The sequence below is a fragment of the Rutilus rutilus genome (genome assembly GCF_951802725.1).
Source record: "Rutilus rutilus genome assembly, chromosome: 7".
Classification (NCBI taxonomy): domain Eukaryota; kingdom Metazoa; phylum Chordata; class Actinopteri; order Cypriniformes; family Leuciscidae; genus Rutilus; species Rutilus rutilus.
Window position 1 is genome coordinate 16,225,658 of NC_140221.1, and position 18,687 is coordinate 16,244,344.

The following is an 18,687-nucleotide window of genomic DNA, read 5'->3' on the forward strand; positions in this document are numbered from 1 at the left end:
TTACAGCTTGTAAGATAGGAGTTTTCTGAGAGCTCCTACTTGTTGGACCACGTGACAGCTGTACCGCCTGACCACTACAGATTCATTTAGGCATTGATAATGGTGTCTCCTAGCCTGGCTAACGTCAGACCTCGTCTCATTGAGACGTGGTCTGGGAACCACATGTTCATTTTCTCGTATTTGAGGCGTGGTTTACGAATGCCCAGAGCCGTTTATTGGGCGCTACGAATGTCTATCAAATGCGCCTGTACGTAGCTCATAGCCAATCGTTTCAGATGACGTATGTAGAGCGACAGAAATTCGACGAGGAAGAAGACGATGGGTCAGAGATTTATGTGTACACGATGGCGTTCAGCGACTAAACTACTTAGAACACTATCTAAGGCTGCATCGAAAGGTAACTTCGCGTCTGCTGCCATGTTGGATCCATAGATCTAAACAAACTGCTTCAGTGTGTCGCATAGACGTCGTCATCGTCTTGCTGCTCCCTTCCCGTTCTGTGATTGGTTCCCTTTTTGAGGGGAAAATCTGGTCCATGGTGTCCAGGCTGCCTAGCAGCGTGAATAAAATCGCACTGCGCGCAAGGCAGCATGGGAAAAAAAACCAGGCTAGGTGTCTCCCAGTCCGAGTATATGAAAAGGTCCGAATACAACGTCACGTGTTGTCATCTCGAGACTGGCGTGAACGCAGCATTAATCCAATGCTAGGTTGTTAAATTTGAACAGTTTTTAGCATATTTCACAAGTTAAATATATTCTGAAGCACAGAATATAAAATTTAAATGAGAAAATTGAAAAAGAACAAAAAATTAGAGAATACTTTCAGGGGCCATTTACACGACAATTTCAACTAAAAACGGAAGACTTTTAATGAGTTTTGACCGTTCATTTACACGACAACTGCGTTTTGGTGGCTTGAAAACTCAAACCTTTTCTTCACCAAATAGCCCTCATTTATGCCATGTGATTATCTACTGCTAATGAATAATAAATATTTTACATAATTTATGTTATTTATATCATGGAGCTGTAAACTCGCATTTTGGTCAGAAAAGTTTTGATGGCATTTTCTTTTCATATTAGCTACCTCCGTATAATGCCTATAATAATGTAGTATTTCCCAACTAGCCGTGGAAAATGATCAAATTCCCCCCCAAAAAATTAAATAAATGCTACAAATACGAATATATCATTGCTGTAGGGTCGTTCATGCAAGGGTAAATAGAGAACTGATGTTTGAGTAACTACAGTGTTTTCTTCTCGAGGAGACAAATTTCTACATAAATAATTGTCACGAAACAAAAAAAAAAGTTTTATCTGGGGTAGGGGGCCTACCGTCAAGGGCGTAGATTTGGTTTGAACATTGGGGGGGTTGAAGTTTGGGTATGCCTCCTGATGCCTCCTTTTCATGTGATCATGGTATAAATATTGGGGGGTTGTAATGCATAGATTTAAATATTGGAGGGGTTATCTCCCCCCCCAACCCCCCCACAAACTACATAATGCTGTAGCCCAGATCCTTAGGTTTTCTTAGGGCGCCCCTGCCTCCCACTTGCAAGGACATCTCTTCTCTAATCAAGTGTTTACTAGTGTGAGGGCAGGACAACCATTCACTCACATGAGATCAACAATGATTGCAACAATAGCAAACAACAACAATCCAATAAATTCCAGACTGACCAAATCAAATCCCGCCCTACATTTTTTCTTGTTCGAGGAGCCGGTTCACTCGGATATACGGCACAAATAAGGAAGAAAATTGTATCGCAGCTTCCATTTCATGCTGACTTTAATGGGATAAATGTTGAGTGGGCTTGCCATATGGAAGCGTGTTGAGCAGGGGCGTGGCCAGGTCGTGCGAGTTTATAAATAGAGATCCGCTCACATCAGTGGCAGCATCACACACTGCTACTACTATTGTGTTACAGACTGCGATGAACAACATGAAGAGGACCTGACAAAGTACAGGAGAGGAGAAGAGTGCGGTCGCACCATTGGTGTAAGTCATTTCCCTACCAACCATATATGTAGAGCAGATTTTATTTCAAAACGCTGACGTACAAGGACGTACATCGTTAATCCTTTATGGAGAATTATCTTGCAAAGAAAAGCAGCAACGATCTATATAGTTACATAGACACTTCGGCATAAGATACAATACAGTATAAACAATATGTAGGGGACCGTGGCTTGTTCACTATTACTCTAATGAATATTTGGGTTTATTTTTGTATGTCAATTTCTGTAGGCTGGTACACGCGACCTTATATTCAGGAAGAATACTCTTGTTTAAATTTTCAGTTGAATACCTTCATTCACGCTTGTCTGAATTAGTTAGTTAACTAAAACTATAAAAAAAACATTTTCGTTATTTGAATGAAATAAACGTTAACTGAATATATATATATTTATATATTTCAGCTAATTGCCAATGAAACATTTCTCATTTTCGTTTAGTTAAACATGATGTGCTAAAATAACTAAAACTGAAAACCAAATGAATAAATATAGACCAAAAAACTAATACAAAGGACAAAAATACACAACAAATGTAGGCCTACTAAAACTTAAATTAAAATGGAAAATATGAAAATAAAAACTAATTTAAAATACTAATAAAAACGGTATCCCCAGCTAACATTTTTTGGTTCCCAGAACGTTCTTTACGTTTTCTTATTGTAGAACGTTATTCTAACGTAATTTTAAAGTTCCCCTAACGTTATTCTAACATTACTAGAACGTTCCTAACCGCTTTACTCTGATATCATTACCCCGCTGTAGTAATCATCCAAGCACACCCGCGTGGGTATGGAGGATGTAGCCTATATTGATTCCACATATGAGAATCCATGAACCAAAAAAAAAGAATCCATGAACCGCATTATTAGATCGTTTTCTAAGGCTGCACGATATATTAAAACAATTAAAAAATCATAATATAGCATATCATAGTGCTATATAATTTATAAACCTACACTGACACAGGACTAACACACACTTAAGTGCGATCTTTTTCATCGCGATTTCAAAATAAAAGTTTAAACCCTCGCTCCGCATTGAACTTACAATGCATTTATCGTAAAAAAAAAAAGAAAAGAAAAAAAGTGGCCAAATATTAAAGATTAAGTGAACATTTCAATTAAAGCTGCTCAATAAATAATGTTATTTTATATGCTGTACTTGGTATTAAGAAAGGTCATAGAATATCGAATGGCTGGGAAAAAGGCTTTCAGCCAATCAGATTCGAGAACCAGAACGAACTACTCGTATGCTGCTCGTGTGATATTGCTCATTTATTCAATAAAGAGATCGATAAAACGAATGTCAGGCAGGCAATAAAAAGAAATGACCGTTATTTTTTAAATAGTGCGCGTAGTAAATGAAGATAGAAACAAACAAACCCACACATTTATGATGTGCTTTTCACTGTGCTTTTCACATGCTTAACCCTTAGCACAAAGTTGTATTCTTCTGATCATTATAACATGTTTTGATTGATCTAATTTAAGCTTCATTTGATTAAATCTGTACTAAACTAATTTCAGAGCTCTGTATAGGTCATCACACAAAAACATCTGCAACGTTTTAATTGGAAGGTTAGTTTACATGTTTATAAAATAATAACCTAAAAATAACCATTAGGGAACGTTATGTATAAGTTAATTTTAGGTTATTTTAAAAATAACCTTACTGCAGTCTGCAGTGTTCTAGGAACATTATTTTATGGTTTATAAAATAGGGAACATTCTGTATGAGTTATTTTTAGGTTATAGCAGCTATCACCCTGTAGTCAAAGAATGGTTACCCACTGAAGCTGAGCAGGTTTGAGCCTGGTCAGTACCTGGATGGGAGACCTCCTGTAAAACTGGTAAAACTGTTACTGCTGGAAGAGGTGTTAGTGAGGCCAGCTGGGGGTACTCACCCTCTGTTCTGTGTGGGTTTTAACACCCCAGTATAGTGATGGGGACACTATACTGTCAAAAACCACCGTCCTTCGGATGAGACGTTAAACCGAGGTCCTGACTCTTATGTGGGCATAAAAAATACCAGGATATCCTTCGAAAAAGAGTATGGGTGTATCTCCGGCATTCTGGCCAAATTTTCCTATTGTCATCCTAATCATCCCCATATAGACTGATTGTGGGCATTCTGGTGCAATATGGCTGCCGTCACGTCATCCAGGTGGCACATTGGTGGTGGTTGAGGAGATTTCCCCTTCCATAAAGCTCTTTGAATGCAGAGAAAAGCACTAAATGTAACAAATTATTGTAATATTATTATAATACCTGCAATTAAATGTTATTTTATGGTTGCAAAAAATAAAACCTAAAAAAAAAATGTTATTTGGTTCCCCCCAAAAAATGACCAAACAGGAACCAAATACTAAAGATAGGGGAACATTGTGTTTGTTGGGTTAGTAGATAGTAAAAATAACACTGGTCTGAATGTAGGTCAGTGTGGGTTTTAATGTGTCCACTACAGCGCAAAAAGATAAAATAGCCTAACTCACTTTGTGTCCTGGTATATTAATATGGTTTTCCTGTGATTTTTCAATAGTGTTGTGTAATTCCAGTGCACTTGTAAATACAAAACGAATGGTTTACATAGTGATAAGTGAAAATTGGCAGTTATTCTCTACATTGTGAATTACTGCAGAACAGTTTATTGCATGATTTAATTATTGTTGTTAAAATGATAACTTTTCATAAAATGAATTCACTGTAAATTTCATCATTTTGCCACTGTTGCATCATTTTTCGCTAAAAGCAGTTCTACCAAGTTCATGAGTTCACATTTGACACATTGACTCAACATGCAGCAACTATGCTGATGCAGACAGGTTCCTGTCAGGCTGGATGTACACAACAGTAGTGCAGATGCATGATGAAACATGGAGATTTTGCCCGTAAACCTCAGGAGTGCCTGTATTTACACTTACACCCAAACCTATAGACATTACATAATATAGGAGCAGTCTGCATTAACACAGATTCATACGGTAATTGAGTGGATTAGGACAGGATTCTATCAGCGGGGAAGCAAGAGTTTTTGAAAGGTGACAATGGTCACATGAATGGCATAGTAGGTGGTAAGCAGCTTTTTATTTGGATTGCAGGACATCAAGCTGTTTTGTACTGGAGGTTGCTGACAGTTTGATAGCTTCTTTAATACTTCAAGCTGTAGCCTAATATGGGTGATGGAACAAGTCAAGGACAAGGCTGTCATGAACTGTACTGTAACATGAGTATGTTTGCCTGCTGCTAGTGGTGCTGAGTCAATGGCAATAAAGGACTAGCTTAGTCAGTGATCGCAGCAGGGCTGGGCAGTGGAGCAGGCATTGTGGGTAATTTGTTGACGCACACGATCTTACGATTTCTGGCACTTGTTACAAATTTCCACTGTGAACGATTGTTCCTGTTCCTGTGAAAAATCTAAAGATTCTGGGCATCAGCTACAAAGACCATGTGACCAATGAGGAAGTGTGCAATACTGCATACTGGGCCAAATGAACAACTACTGGTAACAGTCAAAAGAAGGAAATTGAAGGTACAAGAAGGAGATGGAGACCTAGGACAAAGTAGGCAGACAATATGAAATAATGGAATGGGCCTGACTTTGCTAAGACGCAAGTCCTGGCCAAGAACCACCAGAATGGAACAAGCTGTCTAAGTGTGCATCTGCTGTGGTGCCCTGACCATCCAATGGATTATGGGAAAAGTGACATATGAAAAGTTAAATGCAATATATATTTTTTTTTGGTCACAACATGCTAAATGACACACTGTGTGGAACAGGCTGCAGAAGTGCTGACAGAGATGCATTCATCATAACATTCTAAAATAATTTCTTTCAAATAATTTGTTGAATTTTTTTAATTGTATATACCAGGGGTCAGCAACCTTATGGCACGTGGAGGGATAATCGGGTTTGTCGGATCTGCTCGCTAGCAAAACACTTTAATAGTAAATGCATACGCCTCTTTTTAGCTAATTTGTCAAGAGTTAGTGATCACCCCTCCATGTGGCAATGATGGCACGTTTGAAGAAATGTTGATGAAGAAATGTCCAGAAAAATATCAAAACGTTCAATAATCTTATGGACGCGCGCAGTGTTGTTGTTAGGCCAAAAAAAAGAAGACTAAATTGTTTTGGTAAGCTGGTAAATAGAAGTGAAATAAAGTATATTTTTGATGAAATTTTGATTAATGAAAAACTTAAACTTAAAAAAAAAAAATGAATTAAAAGATCATTGTAAATGTTGCCTTGGCAGCTAACTGAAATAAGTCGTATGAAAATGACTTAAACTGGAAAAAATTAAAGCTAAATGGAAATATTACATATAAAAAATGGACAGAAGTATATGATAAAATTGAACTCAAAATGGATCATGTAAAAATAAATACTATATTAATAATATTAATAAATACTATAATAGTATAATGTCAATATACGCCTATGTTGAAATTATTTAACCTTCTTTGACAGAAGGTGGGAAGTGATTGTCGGATTCAGCATGGAGAGGTATTTGTCCACCCCACCGGATGGAGGCTATGGCTGGGTTGTGGTGACCTCGGCCTTCTTCATCATGGGCCTCACTGCTGCTGTTCACAAGAACTTTGGCTTGTTTTTCCTTGAAATCCAAAATCACTACAATGTCCTTACTAGTACTACCTCATGGATGACCTCAACCACCATTGCTGTGTTTCATTTGGGAGGTGAGAATTTTTTTTTCCTTATTGTTATCCACAGAAATTGTATGAATGGTCTCAGAACCACTATTTAAAAACTTTTTAAACTGACATTTCATGATGACACCCTAGTAAGCACCAGACCTGCATAGTGAGAGGTGTTTTCTTTTTTTTCCCCATCTGTTTAGCTCCTCTTGCCAGTGCTCTCAGTATGCACCTGTCCCAGCGCACTGTTATCATGGTTGGAGGGCTTCTGGCTGCCTCAGGAATGATTATCGCCTCTTTGGGCCTCAGTCTGCCTTGGATGTATCTGTCTGTGGGTATACTGCAAGGTAAGTTTAGTTTTAATTATGTAATGCTGGAATTTTAAGCACGTAATCCTCTTTTTTACGTGTATAAAGACTGGAATACACTACATAACTTTAAAAATCTGAACAGATTGAACACCAGGCACTTGCTGAGTAAAACTGATTATCATACATGAAAGTCTGATAGTATGTGAACCTCATTTAGTCATTTAAAGTTGTTCCGCACACAATAAACTCAACATGAACCTTGTGAAATGAAAACCGGTGAAACTCTAAAATCGTTTTTGATATCCTCCGACAGAATGGATTTATAGTCTGAAGCTGAAAAAGTCTGTGCCCATCATACACTGCATGATTTTCTATTAAATCTGTCATCTCTGCCCCAAAATATACAACTAATTGACAACTATTCTTCTCTAGACTGCAAATCGGAGCAAAACCCTGGGACAAAGTCTTGTAGTGTGTAACAGTGGCAACATTAAGGCAACATTAACATTAGTCAAGTCAAGTCTTATGAAAGTACACTCTTAGAAGAAAAGATTCTATATTGAACCTTACAGGGTTCCGTCAGGTGCTTTATATACTGTAGAACCTTTTAGGGGTTCCCATCATGGGATCATTTTATGGATTTTGTTTTAATACATTTTTAATTTTAATTACATTTTATGAATTAACTGCTCATAAACGTACTTTATCAAAAAAAAAAAAATTCAAATAACTCATTAAACATGGAAGGTTTATGCAATCATTTAAGGCCTCACAGTATATGGAATCTTTTTGGCATAAAGGGTTCTTTAAAACTCAATCAAGAACCCTAGGGTTCTATATATAACCCCACTGAACCTTTATTTCTAAGAGTGTAGAGTTATAATAATTCTGCAAAACTGAGATACATGCATTATCCAAACTGTGCATAATATGCACATTTTCTTACATCCAAAAACCAAGTTCACTGCTGTTTCACAATGCAATGCCTTCTGTTTTGGCTTATAAGATGGTCTAAGGATGATGGCAGTAGGTCATGGTCAGACTCAGGTACACCACTGGTTTATGTGATGAATGTTGTGCACTGTTACCATGTTTAAATATGTACCATTTGAACAGTATATGATATACTCGTATTTGAAATACAAAATACTATTTTGTATTTTAAAGCCTTTGGAAAAAATCTAATGTAATTTGTATTTAAATACATTTAAGTTGAGTATTTTTGTATTTTCAAAATACATAAATACTTTTTGCCAGTCAACCTCTTTATCAGGGTATTGATTTTGTGCATCAAATAGTTCAGACATTCACTATAGCTCATCATTGGATCAGCAATTTTCTTTGGAATAAGGTGAGAATGTCATGATCAATTCTACTTGTTAATTAAAGTTAAAATAGTGCATTATTCACTTCAGTTAACATGAAAGAATAAAAGACCACAGACAAGTGGGAAAATAGCGTTATCCAATCAGTCTTGGCCGGTTGTTGATTTTTATCAACTAGCTTGTCAAATGTGTTTAAAGCATTACTGCATGTTTGGGCTGGGTGATATGACACTACATACCATAGCAATGATATAAAGTGCAAATTGATCCGTGCAGCTTTTAGTGGGCAGGAATTATTGGAACGTTGGAGTGGAAAAACAAACACTGATGAATGATAGACCACAGAAATCTTCAGCTTTTACTTTCATTGTACATAAAAAAATAATAATAAAAAAGGGGTAAATAGTGTCAAATGAATCTAAATGAATTTTAATTTTAAATTTTAGATACACTTTCTAATTTTAATAAACTTATAGAAACAAATAAACTTTACATAAAATAAACATAAAATTACTTAAAAAGCATTGGACTACCTGCAAAAAAAAAGAAAAAAAGAAAAAAAAGAGTTTGATCTTCAGTTTATTCTGTGGAATCAAAACTGATATTGAGAATTGTGAAACCATGATATTGTTACTGTGAAGTAAAATTGAGATTTTAGTCATATCGCCCATCCATATTCTTTGCTAGATAGCAGAAAAGGTTCCCACAGTTTTACATACAGTATATTAATTTAATAGTGTTCACCACTCAATATTTAATAGTGTTCACCACAAGTAATAGTATGTAAATGGCTGCTATTTTGCATAAGTTTATTTGTAATTGCCAGAAAGAAAGAAAGAAAGAAAGAAAGAAAGAAAGAAAGAAAGAAAGAAAGAAAGAAAGAAAGAAAGAAAGAAAGAAAGAAAGAAAGAAAGAAAGAAAGAAAGAAAGAGGGCAGAGATGAGGTTAGGAATGAAAAGGCAGTAGTCCTATGTAGTTTCTTCATTCACTGTGACCTATACCTGTACTGGATGGCCAATTTCACATGTATTTTGTGTATTTTCAAATATACACAATTTGTATTTAAATACATTTTTTTTCACACAGTATTTTGTATTTGTATTTAAATACATTTTTCCACACAGTATTTTGTATTTGTATTTTAAATACATTTCCATGTATTTATGCCCATCTTTGGATATACTGAAGTACTAGGCTATGTGTTATTTCAAACACATGAAAATCGCGTAAACGGACTAGGTTAAGTTAAGAGACACTAATCTAGAAACAAACAAACATTGATGTATTGTACACAGTATTTACTTATTCTTCTACAGTATGAAAGAAATACGTGCTGTACTGATGGCACTCGTTATTAAAGATTTTAAGAACTCTATAAAAACTCCATAGTAACCATTTTTGACAACTACCTACCACCTAGTAACACCATAGCAAGTGCCATTTAAAAAATAAAATAATCTAATTATTAAATAAAATAAAAACATTTAAATCAGTAGACAAATAATATTATTTTTCGTTAAATGAGTTAAATGTAAATTGATAAATCAAGTTTAAATGCAAGTTATTATGTATATAATGTATTATTTTATTATTACATCTATAACATTTAAACAAGATTTTTTATTAGAATTAATACTTTTATTTAGCAAGGAAGTATTACATTGATCAAAAGTGACAGTAAAAACATTTACATTGTTACCAAAATGTTCTATTTCAATAAATGCTGTTCTTTTGATGTTTCTACGTCACAGAATCTTTAAAAAATGTATCATGGTTTCCACAAAAATATTAAGCAGCAAAACTGTTTTCAACATTGATAATGATATGAAATGTGTTTTGAGCAGCAAATTAGCATATTAGAATGATTTCTGAAGGATCATGTGACACTGAAGACTGGAGTAATGATGGTGAAAATCATTTTATATATATATATATATATATATATATATATATATATATATATATATATATATATAGTTTTTTTATTTTATTTTTAACTGTATTTTTTAAATAAACGCAGCCTTGGTGAGCATAAGAGACCTTTCAAAAACATTAAAATAATCGGACCAACCCCAAACTTTTGATTGTTTGTGTGAACAAATTTACACTATAATTGTCAAATAAACAGATTTATTTAAAACCATTTAAATAATAAATAAGTTTAAATGTTATAGATGTAGTAATAAAGTCATACATTATATGCATGAATAATAATAATTTGCCTTTTAACATGACATATCAATGTATTCTTTTTACATTTAACTAAATGAAATGGTTAAATATTTGTCTTTGCCTACTGATTTATTTACAATCCTCCATATCTGTCTAGTGATCATTTAATTTGAGTGTGTTTTTTGTGTGTATGTGATCTAGGACTTGGAGTCTCATTTTCTTGGATACCAGCCAACAGCATGGTCAGCCATTACTTCAAACGCTGGCGCCCCATTGCCTATTCGATTGCTAGTTCTGGAGAGTGTGTCTTTGCAATGGGGTTCAGCCCATTTTTCCAGTGGCTTATCGACAGCTATTCTTGGCAGGGGTCTCTACTCATCATCGGCGGTCTTCAGCTGAACCTGTGTGTGTGTGGTGCTCTGATGAGGCCCCTTCAAGCTGCACAAACCTCTATCCAAGCCAAACTTGTGCTGGACTCAAAAGATGAGAGCAGGACATCAAAAAAAGGCCCATTCCAGTGGGATCTCATTCAGAGGCCTGAGCTGCTGCTATATATTGTGTTTGCCATCTTGGCTGCGGCGGGTTTCTTCATCCCACCTTTGTTTCTGGTGCCGTACGCCAGCAGTTTGGGCATGGGGCAGTACTGGGCCGCCTCCGTTCTGTCAGTGCTGGCATTGGCGGACCTGTTTGGCAGACTGGCGTGCGGTTGGCTGGCTAACCTGCGGCTCGTGAGAAACCTGCAGCTGTTGACTGTGGTGGTCACTGCACTGGGGGTGGTGCTGTTCCTGCTGCCCATTGCACAGAGCTACTGGACCATCCTGGTCTTCTGCTCGTTCTATGGCTTCCTGTTCGGCTGTGTGGTGGCCATCCATGTGACGAGTATCGTGGATATTGTTGGACTGGATGGGTTTGATAGCTCTCTAGGGCTCTTCATGCTGTTCCGGAGCTCTGGGGGATTTGTGGGTCCACCTGCTGCAGGTCAGTGCTTGTCTTTAAACCCAAAAATGTAACTTCTGTCATTCATTACTCACCCTCATGTTGTTCCAAAGCTGTAAGACCTTCGTTCATCTTCAGAACACAAATGAAGATATTTTTGATGAAATCCGAGAGCTTTCAAAAATCTGTCATATTTTTACTCACCCTCTTGTCTTTATTTCTTCTGTGGAACATAAAAGAAGATATAAAAAGTCATACAGAAGAATGAAAGAAGGTTTGGAATGACATGAGGGCAAGTAAATGATGGCAGAGTTTTCTTTTCCTTTTTGTGAACTTTGACCTTTCAATAATTTAACCATCATTTATTTACTTTCATTATTTAGAAGTTATTTGCTTATTTTATGTATTAAAGGTGTTAAAATTCATTAATGCATCAATATGACAGTGAAAAATGACAATGTGAGTTTAATGAGTTTAATAATTTATTATAAGTATTAGAACAATACCTGTATTATATATATAATATAATACCTGGAGTAATGATGGTGAAAACATTTTTTATATATATATATATATATATATATTTCTTAAAAAATTGTAACACCTTCTGTATAGTGTTTTTGTCAGTTTGTGACTTCAGCATATTTTTAAAAAATAATTCATAACAAAATAATTATTTTACAAGTCACTTTGAATAAAAGTGCCTGCTAAATGCATAAATGTAAATCTAATGATCTGAATCAAATCTGATTGTGAACAAATTTCATAATAAATGTATAGTAAAAATCATCATGAAAATGAATCGTCAGAGCAAGTACAGTAGTCAACATTTGAAGTGGATTAAAAAAGTTCATCAAACTTGTCCTAAGACAAGAACAGGTATTGTTCAAAATTCATGTACAACTTTGATGAAAGGTTTTGATCCACTTCAAATGTTGACTACTGTATTTACACCTCTATTATCGGCACATGTCAGATTTTTTGGGGGGGATTTATGTGAATAATATTATTTAAATAGTGGCCCCCTTTCAAGTTTTCATATTTTGACTGTTTAAACCGAGACAGACATACTGTGCTTTTTATGCAAATCTTCATTTTGCATTATGTGTACAGTAGATAGATTTTGACATTTGATAAAATGTGACCATGAGTCTGTTTGGAAATTTTCCTGCATAGTCTTTCTGAACCAAAAACAATCTTAAAGTTAAATTAGTTAAATAAGTGTAATAATTGTACCTCTCCTATTTCCTCACTATAGACCTTATTCACATCATTTTTAACATGAATGAAAGCGAGGCTGTGAGGGACAGACATGCATCTCTCCAGTTGTTTGTGCTGTTATTTAATGTGTTTTTGGATTTCGAAACCCTGCAAAAATATCTTCGACATTTCTGTAGACAAAAAAAAACTCCAAACAACATGAGCAGTGGGAAATTATAAGTGATCTAGGAGTTTTATACAGCGTTTTATAGCGGATGCCATTGAAAACACGTTACATGTATTCCTCACAGCCACTCTTTCATACCCGTCATGGCGCAACTCGGAATAAGGCCAACAAATACAGCATGACGAGCCGGGCTAAGTAGGGTGTGCATTTGTTGACGGCCTTTAATCTCTATTATGTCATAAAGGATCTAATGTTGTGAGGTGTTTTGCACTGTAGAAAAAGGTTTGCGTATGTTTCCGTGGTGGTGCTTTAGTAGGGAGGATACAGACACTGCTAACAGCAGGCTTTCTCTATGTCTCATACCTGTCTCATGTTTCTTTTGTGTATCTGTGTCACAGGCTGGCTGGTGGACTGGACTCATGACTTCAGTGCTGCTTTCTACTTGTCTGGCGTCTGCCTTGTTTTGTCTGGGGTTTTTGTGGTTCTGGTTGACAGGCTGGTGGAGAAGAAAAAACCCAAACTAACAGATACATGTACTGAGACTACAGATCATCCCATGCATAAAGCGGACATTGCAGATGTTTAAAAGCCATTAATGATACCAGTGTTTTACTCTTCTTCTTTATTTTACAGTGTCCTTGTTACATACGTTATATGTACTTTGTAACTTATAACTTTGTTATATGTACTACTGTAAATTAGGCATAATTACATGCAACTAACCCTCAACCAAATCCTAATCCTACCCTAACCCGATAGTAAGTACATGTAGTTGCTTAGTAAATATAAAATTACACTGTAACAACGACACCTTAAAATAAAGTGTAACCTTTTTTTTATATGAACTTTGATCTATATAAAGCCATATTGTGTTAATGTTTTTACCTTTCAAAAAGGCTGCAGGCTTTTTATTATCTCAACCTCTCACCCCATAACTTCCAAGCAGAGATATTAGTTTAAGACTGTGGCATCATTGCCACGTTTAAAGCCACTACTTGTTCGCAAACAATGACAACGACTGAGACTCGTGCAATTCAGAGCCTGTTTTTGCCCTTAGAAATAATCAAAGAAACACTGAGTGCTGATGAGGCTGATCATTTCATCATGTATGAACGGAACAAGCATTAAGTGAGATGTATGATGAGCAATATAAATATTAGCATTTCTCTGTTTGTTGTGTGCATACATGCTAAGTAATATGTGAAACTGCAAATGATATATGCATATAAGCTGCATACAGTGGCTCCAAAAAGTAAACTGGCATCCGCAAACAAATGATTTTCATTTCTGACATAACTTACTGGCCTCGAGCTGATTTTTATGAATGGCTTTTTTAAAAACAATTTACTTGTTTTATTTAAATTATAACAAACTTCTTTCTCTGAAATGTTTTGCTTTAAATGTGTACTGCTAATGTATTTAAAATAAATATAACTTGGTTTCATATGTTAAGTGTTATTTTATTATCATTTATATAGCATTATAGTTTTTGTAAATATTATAAATTAGATTTTATTTTTAATTTTAATTATGTTTTTTGTGCGTTTTTGTAATTTCCCTTTTGTCTATAGTTTTTTTTACGTTTTAGTTTATTAGTTTAAACTAAATGAATGAGAACTGTCGCAATTACATTCAATGTCCGAATACATTTTGGGGCCACTGTATTTCAGAAACCCACAAAGATTTATGCAACAAAATCAGAATAATACATGGTATTTGAGCAGCTGTTGAACAAGTGGGCTATGCCTTATATTGTCTTTCATGTCTTGTGTTTCTCTGTATAATACCACGTTGCTGAGCTGGTAGGGCAGTTCCTGTCTGTTCTGAATATGTTGTGTAAATTATGTGTGTACTGTACATGCTCACACACACAGGACTTTGGAATCACAAAGATGCCTTAGTAATGTTGAAATCTGCTTAAATGAGCAAATGAGTTTTACAAAGAATTTGCCAACTTTAACCTTAAAATAAGAGCAGCCATCCCCCCAAAAAAACGTGTACACTGAACTAATGTTCCTCTGAATCAGCAAAATCATGTTCAGGTTTATATAAACACACTTTTGACTGTTTATATCACAACCAGTGATACTAGCATTACAAGTAACTTGAGTACATAATACACATTACGTAATCAGATTACTTTTTTAAGGTAAAGAGTAAAGTAACACATTTTATGTGTTTAATGACCTCGACCTCTACTGCATTTCCTTCATCCTGAGGCTTATTCGTTACACTTTTGGTGTGAAAGGAACTTTAAATTTGCCAAAAATCGAACCTTTTTTGTTGTTGTTGTTAAAAAACATACAAGAAAGCCCAGCCCAGGAGAAAAAGTAACCCAAAAGTAATGTAATGGATTACTTTCCTTAATTAGTTACTTTTTTAGGGAATAATGCAATATTGTAATGCATTCATTTTAAAAGTAACTTTCCCCAACACTGATCATGACTGATTCTTATATCATCAAATAGTAGGCTGTATCTTTGATGTAAATGTGCCATAACCTGTAGAATCATGCTATGCAATTTAATTTGACGTCATATGCATATTTTAGTCTTTTGGTACTTCCCCAAATGCACATTCTCTTTCCGAAGATAAATAGAGCAAAACACTGTTTTTTTTTATTTATTTTTTTTACTTTGATTTATTGAGCAAGTAATGTCTTAGTTTGTAGAAATGGATTTGTCGTTTTATGAGCAGAGTTTGAATGTGGTGATGACAAGACTTGATTTTTACCTTAATTGCAAGTGACAATCAGGGAAATAATAATCATGTAGGTCAGTGGTTCCCAAACCTGTCCTGGAGTACCCCCAACACTGCATGTTTTCTTTGTCTCCCTAATCAAACACACATGATTCAACTCATCAGCTCATTATCACATGGGTTAATAAGCTGATGAGTTGAATCAGGTGTGTTTGATTAGGGAGACAAAGAAAACGTGCAATGTTGGGGGTACTCCAGGACAGGTTTGGGAACCACTGATGTAGGTTAATCCGATCAGATTTATTTCTGTCATTCGTTCAGCCTTCGAGTTTTATATGCAATAATTATACTGTTGACAACCACTTATTTTTTATATTCAGGGGCATTTGAATATCTAATTTGGCATTTGCCTTCATACAAAGCATTTTTTATATTTTTTAATTTATTTTTTAAATATGTAATCTAGTAAGCGCCACCAAATTGTACCTATAGCCTACAGGCTACAACACTGCCAACACGCATGTTAACTATAATGTAAAGTCTACTAAAGACGCACAGATTAAAACAAGGGTTTGTTTTTTGATAATTTTACAAAAAAAAAAGAAAAAAAAAAAGAAAAAGAATAATCGTTTGTGAGACCAGTGATCACATCCCATCCGCTTGTATCGCCACATGTGTACGCAGTGGATATGGAGAGATCGTCTCGGTGTCCCATCACCAGGTGGCAGTATGACCACAGTAGAAGAAGCTTGTGTTGTAGTGTTGATTTTGTGATATACAATAAATATATATATTTTCACTGTTTTTGTACACGTTTCTGACTAATTAATGTGTAAAGTTTTTGTCTATTAGTAAAATAATATTACTCTCCCTCTGTATGACGTTGGTTTTGGTTCTGCTCTTTCAACACAAAAGGAGATGTAGTGAAATTTTACTGACCAGGGGGTGTCAAGCATGAAAAGTACTATGAGGAACTACATTTAAACGGATTTGGACGTGACTAGGCCTGAATGACAAGTATGTTTATTTTTGGTGAACTATTCCTTTAATTAATACCAACGAAGATCTACACAAAGTTCACCCAATATGAAAAGACATCATTTACCATTTCATATCATTTACTCACCCTCATGTCGTTCCAAATACTCCAGAAATCAGGTAAATGTGACATCCTTCCCTCGCGTTTTGTAACAAATCCTTCCCTCGCGAAGCCCCAAAATTATACTTAATTATTTATTTTTTAACTTTTTTTGTCTAGAAAGCTTATTTTATTTCATTTTGATACTATTTTTAATAATAAAAAAATATTTTTGTTTTGTTTTTATTTTATTTACCTTTAAATTACTAGATTTGATAGATAGATAAATAAATAAATAAATAAATAGTAGGCTAATTTAAGCACATTCCTCTCATTATTTCAAATTAAATTAAAAATAACTCACAATTTCATGCATAAACCTTTTAATTCAGCTCAAAATATCTATCATTGGATGTTTTTGCCGACCTCTTGTGGAAAAATAGAATAATAACATATTTCATGACTCTTGCCACTAGATGGCCTTATAGCTCTATGGAGCAAATGAGCTGTTCCGCTGGGTCCTAAAGTCAGTTTTTTCTTCCGTATACGTTCAGATATTTTTTTACAGTCTAGATATATATGAATATGATATGTAGATAGATATGTAGACATTATAAAAAGTTTGAGCATTTTTAGTTTGAATTTTGAGCATTTTTATGCTTTAGGTTTTTCAATGTGTAGGGCTACTGAAGCATTCCGTGCATTCCATTCATTCCTATGGGGGTCAAATACGCTCTATGTACGAACGCTGCTGACGTATTTCCGGTACGATCTCAGCCAGCGTCTTTACTTCCGCATAGCGCGTTCTACAGTGAAGTGTAGCCTACTAGCGGCAAAACTTTCATAAAATACATTTTCTCAGAAACGGAGACAACGATTTTAGAAACCGATTCGCTAGTCGGATTTCGCATGATTTGAGAGAATACTCACCCTCAAAGTTGTCGATGTAGCTCGAAATATATAGAGCCCTTCTCTTTCTTACTCTTAGGTGTGACAGCCCCATACACAAAATAAATATATTTTCTGGATATGTTTTGGAATATATGCACATATTTGAAATTGGCCCAATAAATATATTTCATACTTATATTTCATATATTTTTGTTATATTTCAGAATATATTTCAATGTATTTTTTTCTGTACGGGTCCCCAAAAGTGTCAAAAATATATGTGGCATATATTCCAAATACATTGAAATATATTCTGAAATATAACAAAAATATGTGAACTATAAGTATGAAATATATTTATTGGGCCAATTTCAAATATTTGCATATATTCCAAAACATATCCAGAAAATATATTTCAAATATAATTATTTTGTGTATGGGGCTAACTGCCTCACAATACTGTTAACATCATTCACGTTAACTACTGGAAGTTCTTGTAAACAGGGAGTGTAATTTACCATTATCAACATCGAATGCAAAAGCGGCCTCCGACGCAGAATCGGATGTAACTGGGCGGGCTGAGACAAAACACGGAAGCGATCGTGCATAGAGCCTATTGACCCGCAAGGGAAGTTTTTGTTACTTTTTAAAAATTTCAACCACAACTTTTTTTGTGTGTGTATTCATGGTTCAAGTGTGACAAAACTCCTGGGAATTCTGGGAACACAATTTTTTTTTTTTTTTTTTTAAAAACATTTTCCTGGTCAAAATGACCCGAGGGAAGGATAAAGGAAGGGTAAGTAAGTGGATAGCCTCAACTTTCGGTTCCAAAATGGAGGTAACTTTCAGGGTATGTAAGTAGCCATAGCAGCAGGTTATGTTCCAGGGTTACTTTACTTCAGAGGTTTTTCAGCACATGCGTGCTCTTGATGAGGCTCCAGTGGGCGTGACAGATTGCGCATACAGGTATATAGTTATATCGGTATATAAAGCGCTATTAAGGCAATGTTTATTTTATAATAATAGCTGTATAATTCTCATCTCACACATCGTTGATCTGCATTGACTTTTTTTTTTTTCAACAGGACGTTTTCTACTGTATGCTATAATGTATTTCTATAATAAAAGACATGATATGATGTGATACATCTTACCTTCAATGTGAAAGCAAAATGACTAAACAAAAACAAATACAGCCATGTTATCTTTGCAAGC

General features: G+C 35.1%; 1 protein-coding gene across 2 annotated transcripts; it reads left to right on the forward strand.

The window, feature by feature from the left end:
* Positions 1-1,823: 1,823 nt before the first annotated feature.
* LOC311293693 (monocarboxylate transporter 2) lies at positions 1,824-16,307 on the forward strand. Of its 2 annotated transcripts, none has more exons than XM_084414153.1 (6): positions 1,824-1,998; positions 6,485-6,714; positions 6,876-7,019; positions 10,682-11,458; positions 13,202-15,577; positions 15,788-16,307. In XM_084414153.1, the coding sequence occupies exons 2-5, from the start codon at positions 6,513-6,515 to the stop codon at positions 13,387-13,389; spliced, it is 1,311 nt and encodes a 436-aa protein (XP_084270279.1). In that variant the 5' UTR covers positions 1,824-1,998; positions 6,485-6,512; the 3' UTR covers positions 13,390-15,577; positions 15,788-16,307. The 2 variants fall into 2 exon arrangements, with proteins under 2 accessions (XP_084270279.1, XP_084270280.1); XM_084414154.1 differs by having other exon boundaries at positions 1,984-1,998; positions 6,488-6,714.
* Positions 16,308-18,687: the final 2,380 nt, after the last annotated feature.

Bases quoted from the DNA above. Each gene is read 5' to 3' on its own strand.
- LOC311293693 (XM_084414153.1), top strand. From the start codon at position 6,513: ATGGAGAGGTATTTGTCCACCCCACCGGATGGAGGCTATGGCTGGGTT. The intron at 6,715-6,875 runs GTGAGAATTTTT...CCATCTGTTTAG, and splicing joins TGCTGTGTTTCATTTGGGAG to CTCCTCTTGCCAGTGCTCTC. The intron at 7,020-10,681 runs GTAAGTTTAGTT...TATGTGATCTAG, and splicing joins GTCTGTGGGTATACTGCAAG to GACTTGGAGTCTCATTTTCT.